The 8,029-nt window shown below is 39.2% G+C and overlaps 1 protein-coding gene across 1 annotated transcript; it reads left to right on the plus strand.

The window, feature by feature from the left end:
- Positions 1-5,790: 5,790 nt before the first annotated feature.
- Positions 5,791-7,435, plus strand: psmg3 (proteasome (prosome, macropain) assembly chaperone 3). Its single transcript, XM_053852394.1, has 3 exons — positions 5,791-5,930; positions 6,499-6,727; positions 7,182-7,435. Exons 2-3 carry the CDS (start codon positions 6,509-6,511, stop codon positions 7,332-7,334), a joined length of 372 nt encoding a protein of 123 aa, XP_053708369.1. The 5' UTR covers positions 5,791-5,930; positions 6,499-6,508; the 3' UTR covers positions 7,335-7,435.
- Positions 7,436-8,029: the final 594 nt, after the last annotated feature.

Here is an 8,029-nt window from a genome sequence, read left to right on the forward strand (position 1 = left end):
TCTATTTAATTACTGCTTCCATTTCAACACTCGTGGCTTGCATTTTAAACCTGAGAGGAAACTTGTGTTATACATGCCGCTACAAAAGTAGTCATATTCTATTTAAACGGCATCTATCAGGAGGTTGTTCCTGAAGACATATATGAAGTTGAATATAACATGAGTGATAGCGGAAGCACATAAGAAACCAGGACGACATAAAAGCAAGTCTGTAAAAATGAATTTTTAAGCGTCATGTCTCTGGAGATGTTTTGAAAACAATATAGAGAAGTGGAAGTGGAACTCACACAAACCAGTCACGATCCTCTCAGTGCATGTCTGCAACACTGAAGGGTTTGAGGAATCCGCTAAGACAGGATGAGATAGTCTTCTCTCCAGCTCTGAAAAAAATATTTGGGATCTCCATCTCACAATCTGGCTCCTGTCAGTCAACAGCGGCCAGAAGTGAACGAGACTCTATTATGGAGTAGATCCGTGGGATATCAGAAAGATCCTACCTACCATGGAGACCAATTTCAAAACGACTTTATGAATCCTGCACCAACACTTGATATTTAATGTCTTCATTAGATGAACCATAAACTTTTAATCATCCTCATATTCAATCCAATAAGCCATAAAGAATCAGTAAAATATATGCTTGCACTTGCAGTTTGCATGAAAGATTTTTTTTTTTTTTTTCCTGCTGGTAATTGATGATCCTGGTTGACAGATAATGATATACATTACAATGTGAAAAATCACACACCTCAGAATAGCCAGATTCAAATGAACTACAATAAGGTTTGAACAGTGTGATGCTGATAATTACAGGTAATAAGTGTTGACTGACACATGAATGACACATGGTCGGAGTCTGCCTACTTCACATCCATCCATTAATCCATTCATCTATCTATCTATCTATCTATCTATCTATCTATCTATCTATCTATCTATCTATCTATCTATCTATCTATCTATGTATCTATCTATCTGTCTGTCTGTCTGTCTGTCTGTCTGTCTGTCTGTCTGTCTGTCTGTCTGTCTGTCTGTCCATCCATCCGTCCCTCCCTCACCTCCTTCTCTCTCTGCCTCCCTTCCTCCATCCATCCATCCATCCATCTATCTATTTACCAAGTCAAGTGAAAGACTTTCTTGTTTACCCTATACAAAGGGTTCCTCTACCCGCTTTGGTTCTGGGGTTTGGAGATCGACAGATCGACCTCTAGTGGTACTTAAGTCTTGCATGACAAAGGTGACCATTCTGCTCAAGTCTTTTATTTCCATTATTAAATTAATCTAAAAAAAAAAATGTTATTTTGGTATCAGACAGATCTTTTTTTTTCAGTTCTTGTGTGAACAAAAATGACAATAGTAACAATGTAATGAAGAACAATTGTATTAATATTTTTTTGCCCTTTTATTCTGGCTTGACAACAACCCCGCCGAAAAAAGTCTGTGTAGGGACCTGAAACGTATCTGTCATTCATTCATCCAGATTATCTGAAATAGTATTTCAAATCTGAGATCTGAGTAGATTCCCTACAAGCTGCAACAAAATCCAGTTGGAGGTACAGTCAGTCGCTGAAGGCTGAATTTGCAGCTGAACCATGGAAGGATCATAATATCAGGTAAACTGCCTTGCAGCTGTAATCGTGACTCATGTGAACTGACGCTTCTTATCAAATGCTCTCACCGGGATTTTGTCATTACACTTTTTTTGTGAAACGCTTAATGGAAAGTCTTGCCCATGAGAATACAGTGCAAACAGGATGTAGCGTTGTGGCTCTAACAGTAATGCAGCACAGCACTCTAGTGGCGACAGCAGTAATGAAATGTGTGTGAGAGCGTGCGTGTGAAGTACATCGGCAGGAGTGTTGCGTCGAGCTTCAAGCCTGTGAGAGTGCTACAATGAGTGTGAGGTAACATGAAGGTGATTTTTTTTACACAATTCCATTGCTCCTTGAATCCTGTCCGAGGTTATTACAATGACATGGCTTGCATACATATGGACAGCTGTTTCTCCGTCTTGACAAGGCAATATAAAGCAACATGTAATCCAGTTTTTTGGCATATATTTTCTAGTGAGCGAGTCACTGGAGAGTGAGACGCCAATTGTTTTCTTTCTGGAATATTTCAACTGGAAGCAGTGAAATGAAAAATGAGAAATGAATTGGAAAGTACTGTTGTGTTTCAAACATGGATGGTTTTAGTGAGGAGGAGGGGAAAAAAAGAGTTATTGATGACTACAAAAGAACAACAAGTGTTTTCTATTCATCTATTTAGTACGAATGAGTGACGATGTGTATAAAAAGTGCCAGGAGGAGCGAAACATTTTATTTCTCTCATGCAACACCGATACATATTCATCTGCAAGCCTTGCATAATGCAATCATATAATTTAACATCCTCATTATCCAACTGGCGACTTATTTTAAATGCTTGTTTACCTCCTTTGCATTTTTAGAAACACGAAATATCACAATTGCATAAACTGTGACCTTTCTTTTAAAGAGATGGGCACGACAGCGTGCTGACAAAGACTTAAATAAGAAAGTTTTCTAATTAAAAGTAAACAACGCTGTGAAGTTGTTGATGATAAAGTTCCGTGTGGATTCAGATTCTATTTTTTCTTGGTGTGAAGTTGGTGCAAAAGCTTGGAACAATGGATGTGCAATATGATGTGTTGTTCCTGTCTTTTGTGTTTAACTTTACTGGTATGGAGCTGACTTCATATTGCTTTTTTTTTTCACTCCACCGCTCTATTAATATTCCCAGGAGCCCTTTTCCTGTATTCCTGAGGCCCTAATAGAATTATATTGTTACACACATTTATGTTCATGAACCCATGAATGAACTTATTTGAATGAATATAGTTTATTTTAGTATAGTTTCTTGTCTCTCAAAATGACTGACCTAAAGATAAAAAAATAAAGTAAAAGATACCTGCATTGTAAGGTGCTTTTACATCATATTAACATGTTGTACTCATAATTCATGATAATCATCACGTTGAAGGAAGGTATGAATGAAGGAGGCGCCACATTTGGTGATGCATTCGCACAGGGACACTCAAACATATACATGACAAAATCATCACGTTGAAATCTAGCAACTATTAGCCCCATCAGAACAGCATCAACAAAGATATATGCAAAGGGATCACGTTGGTCTGATCAATAGAAGGAAGGTTGATCAGATATTTGGGCAGAAAACAGCATTCAGGAGGAGCTGGACAAGACGCACCTGGACAGATCTGCGACCTTCCTCAGTGCCGTGGGTATCAGTGGACCATTGAAGAAAGTCACAATAAACTGAAGACCCTCAGTACCTGAAGGATTAGTGAAGAACTGACCTAAAATCTCAGTCTGTAGTCAGCCCTACTCCTCCTGCAATGACTTTGATGCTTGACAACTCTCCACAACTGCCGTCATTGTTGCTTCAACTGGACCTATGCAAATGAGTGCTGCACAGCACATATGAGGATACAGCCCCTGCTGAGCGAGATCGGTGATCATTCTCTGGTGTTGCATCTTTACTCCCTCTCGGCTCACACCATCAAACCTGCCGCAGCTCAACTGCTGTCGAGACCAAATGGAGAAATTGTCCAACTCCTCTACTCCCTTCAGTGACTTCCACTAGGAGTTGACATCCATTTTTATGACTCTGGAAATATGAGTATGAGCTTTTTCTCTGCACCAGTCTGGCAGATCCATCACGGTGAGATGATCCACTCGCTGGAGAAATTCACGCCGTGGCTCTCTCATGATGGAGGAGCGTCCCTGTTAAACCAGCTGAGCTTAGCTGTTAGTGAATGAGCCTCCTCTGGACAAGCATCACTGAGCAGCACTACCCCCACTGTATCATGCTGTGTTAGATTTTTGCCAGTACTAAAGTAGTGGTGAAATAAGTAAGAGGCTCTTCAAAATAGTTGGGAGGCACCGGGTACCAGTGCAATAACACTCCAGCAGCTGTACATCTCTGTCACTCATCATCAGAGTGGTTGTTGCGGTGAGTTGCTGTCAGAGACAGAGATCCACCTTTGGCAGTTTGTTTGGCATTATATAAAAGAGTCTGTGACATTTTAAGACACCGGCTTTAGGCTGCAAAATTCAGAAGAACTCAATGCTGATTGAAACTCTAGATAAAACCGCATAACTCAGCTGAGTGCAAAACAAGTTGGCTGAGTCTCTTTGATGCAAGCCTGTAACTGTCATTGGGATTTTTTTGGACTCAGATTAATGCAGCACTCTCCTATTTTCATGAAGAATGCCTCAGCAAGCCTTTAAATGACTGTGTCAACTTCCTCCTGTTTGTGATGTGAAAACAACTTCACCATTATTCTTCAAACACAAAGCCTTATATCTCTTTTAAATGACCTCTGTTTAATAGCATTTGTTATTGTGTGTTCATGTTTTTTTGTTTGGCCGTGGAAGAATTATCAGTTAATTACACTTGCATACAGTAATTACTCTCCTCTCCTCTGCTACTCTTCAGCATTTCCCATCAGGCATTGCCACAGCAAGTCAGCCTCCTCCACATATGCGTAGCTTCGCCATCATCACACATCCCACACACATCCTCTTCCTTTATTCCATGAGCCTGACTATTTATTGGTTGTGTTGTTTTTCTTTGAATTGGTTTCATTTATATTAACTATTCTTATTACCTGATAATTCCCAGTTTGGGACTAATGATGGAAATCTGTCTATTAAGCGAAATAGCTCGCCATTTAGTGGAGTTCTGAATGCTATGATGTTTATTCATTCAGACATGGTTTTCCTCAATTGTTATTGTTTTATAGTTTTTGGGTTGTTTATTTTTATTCTTTTACTAGTGAATGGTACGGAGCCCTGGAAGTGACATGCATGTGTTTATTTCTTTTGGATGTGACATGCATGACTTAACAAGGATAACAACTATCTCGAGATAATTTTTATCTTGTGATAATGCGTATCTCGAGATAACAGTTATCTTGAGATCATTTTTATCTCAATACACAATCGTAAATGTTAGCGCATGCGTAGCTGCCTCTCTGGCAAAGCATTTTGTATACGTCCTCCTGGAACCACTATGTGTCCCATGGCTTCGTAACTGTTTGTCAACATTGTCAGTCACTGTCTGCAAGTCTGTGCGCTTTTAACACTCTGATCAAGTGCCTTCTACTCAAAACAATTCCACATGTGGCTAAGCTATACGTACTACGCGTCACTGGAAGCGACATGCATGACTTTATTTTTTTTATCCCGAGATACAAATGATCTCGACATACAAATTATCTTGAGATAACTGTGATCTCGGGAGAAAAAAATAAAGTCATACTTGCCACATGCGGTATTATTTTGAGTAGAAGCCACTTGATCAGAGTGTTAAAAGCGCACAGACTTTGCCGTTGGCAATATTCTGACTTGCAGACAGCGAATGACAGCGTTGACAAACAGTTACAAAGCCATGGGAGACATAGACGTGACAGGAAGTAATCGTTTCTTGATATAAAAATGATCTTGAGATAACAGTTATCTCGAGATTAAAATGATCTCAAGATAATCAGTTAACCTTATCAAATAAAAAAAAAAATAAAGTCATGCATGTCACATCCAAAAAAATGAACACATGCATGTCACTTCCAGGGCTACGTAGAATGGACCACTCAGTTATCTATTGTTCTGGATGTCTGCATAGAAAAAAAAAACATGCTATGCAGCCCATGGTGAGAAGAGTAACCTATTTGCAATCTAATAAAATATATTCCCTCAATGACCGAAGGTGACGTTTTCAACGTAAAGACGCACAATAACGTCACCTCGATTACGTCATGACGCAAGCGCTGTCTCGCAAAAATTCAAACACATTGAAAGTGAAACGAACCTCGTACCTTCATTGCGCCTTTCCTGCTTTGAATCGCAATTGAAGTGGCGGACTGTGAAGCGGAGTCGTCTCTATTTAGAGTGAGTACTTTGGTTCACATATGACGTGTGGATTCGTGCGCCTTCATGGAAGCACTGTAGCTTTAGCTAATAGCTGCTATCGTTAGCATCACGTCAGCACTTCCTGTGACAGTCCATCCCAAAGTATAAAGCTTCGTAAACCATATTGAAGCGTGTATTATCGAGCTTGCAAACTTCTTCGATGTATTCGACCATTATTATCGGTAGTAATATCATGCCATTACACATATTACACTCGTGAAACACGTTGGTTTACTAGAACTGACAGCGCGCGTAACAATAATAATATAGTTTATACAGCATCCGAAGCGCTTTGCAGCGTAAATGTTACTGTTCAACATCGCTTTCATTTGTTACATGATTCTATATTTGTGTGGAGGAGTTGGTTATAGGCATCATCACAGCTAGTCTTATCATCATGAGTAAGAAAATAGTTCCATGCCACATTCAAAAGTGTGTAACTTCTAGTTTAAGTGTGTGCCTAACACAGCATTAAAATAGGGTGAAAAGTTTTTCCTCTTGCGTCACTCTGTTGTTCATTTATTTCATCTTTGGTTTTTCCTCCCAGGTTTGGCAAAATGTCTGCCGCTGAGCCCATCATCAGGTCGAAACAAGCCGTGAAAGAAATCAATGGGGTTTCAACACAGTTCGTCTGTACAGAGTTCAGTAATTACATATTTGTAGTTCTAACTCAGTACGGAAAAATCGGCACTCTGATATCCATCACTCCTGACTCCAGAAGTAGTGATGTCAGCATCCCAGCGTTCTCCACAAGGGTGTTACTGGGGAAAGATGAGGTACGCCCGGCTGATGCAGACTTTCATTTCATGCTGTCGAAAACCAGATTACATCTGAAGCACGCAGGTTGTCGTGGTAGACGCGTGCTGGCTGGAAGCTTAGCTGTGTGTGGAAATGTACACAAGGAAAGCTATTTCATGTCTGCATGAGCGTGTCATTGTCTCACTTGCCTAATGTGTGTGAGTCATGGACCATCAAATAAGCAGTCAGTTTAAATGTTTCCTTTGTGGGGAGTATTCTTTTTTTGTTATTTCAAACTGACTTTCTTTATATTTTTTCTTGTCTTACTTTCAACTGTATGAATGATTTATAACAGGATGTGAGTTTAGTTGAAACAATTTCAAGTGAGCCCAACTTCCCTTGCTATGACATAACAATTAAAAAAATTTTGTGATAAGTTTTCCCTTCCTGAAGATGTTGTTTCACTAATATGTTTATCATCTGTGTTTGCAGCCACTCACACACGTCTGCGCCAAGAATCTCGCAACGTTCGTGTCCCAAGAAGCAGGAAACAGACCGGTGCTATTAGGACTGGCCCTCAAAGATTCTTCAATAGACTCAATCAAGGAAATGAAAGAGGTCCTCAAAACCTGTAAAGTCTGGTAGTACTTCCACTTTAAACCAGATGATTCTTTACATCACAGTACTGAATGACACTTTTGTATCTTAGCACTGTTTTAATGCTGTATCGTAAAATAAAAATGTGTTCTTTGTAATTCGTATTTATGCTTCTTTTTTCATCTACTTTTAATATCAATGTCACTGAGAATGCTGTTCTCAAGGGTGACTGTTCATTTGGTGCTTAAAACTAACTATTTTCAAGAAAAGCTGTAGGCCAAAGATTTTCAAAATGATGAAGCCTTGTGTGCTCCAAGTGCATCAAGGCCTGAGAGGGTTAAAAGCCCCCCCCTGTCAAAGGTGTTTTAATTCCAGATCTACAGTAGCATTCACTGCAAAGTGTTTTACAAAAACAAATATGGTTTATTATTATATCAGCAAATAGGCTTGTTTAATGAGGAAAAGCAGGCTGGGTTTTTAATGATAAGGTGAATGCTAAATTCCTAAGGTGTGCATAGTCAATTTAACATGAAACACTTAAAATACTGAAGTTCATAATGACAAAAATCTGAATACAATTACCTCAAAGACAAAATGCAATACAGGGTGTCTTGTCAACATTGCACACATTAACTCCCAAAGCAAATGAAAATGCTTACATGTAAAGTACTATCCCTGTAAATACTGCAAAATGCAAAAGTTTTTAAGGCAGCCCAGCAAATGAATTAATAAGAAACAGTTTA

Source organism: Synchiropus splendidus, chromosome 19 (genome assembly GCF_027744825.2).
Source record: "Synchiropus splendidus isolate RoL2022-P1 chromosome 19, RoL_Sspl_1.0, whole genome shotgun sequence".
In the NCBI taxonomy this organism is placed as follows: Eukaryota; Metazoa; Chordata; class Actinopteri; order Syngnathiformes; family Callionymidae; genus Synchiropus; species Synchiropus splendidus.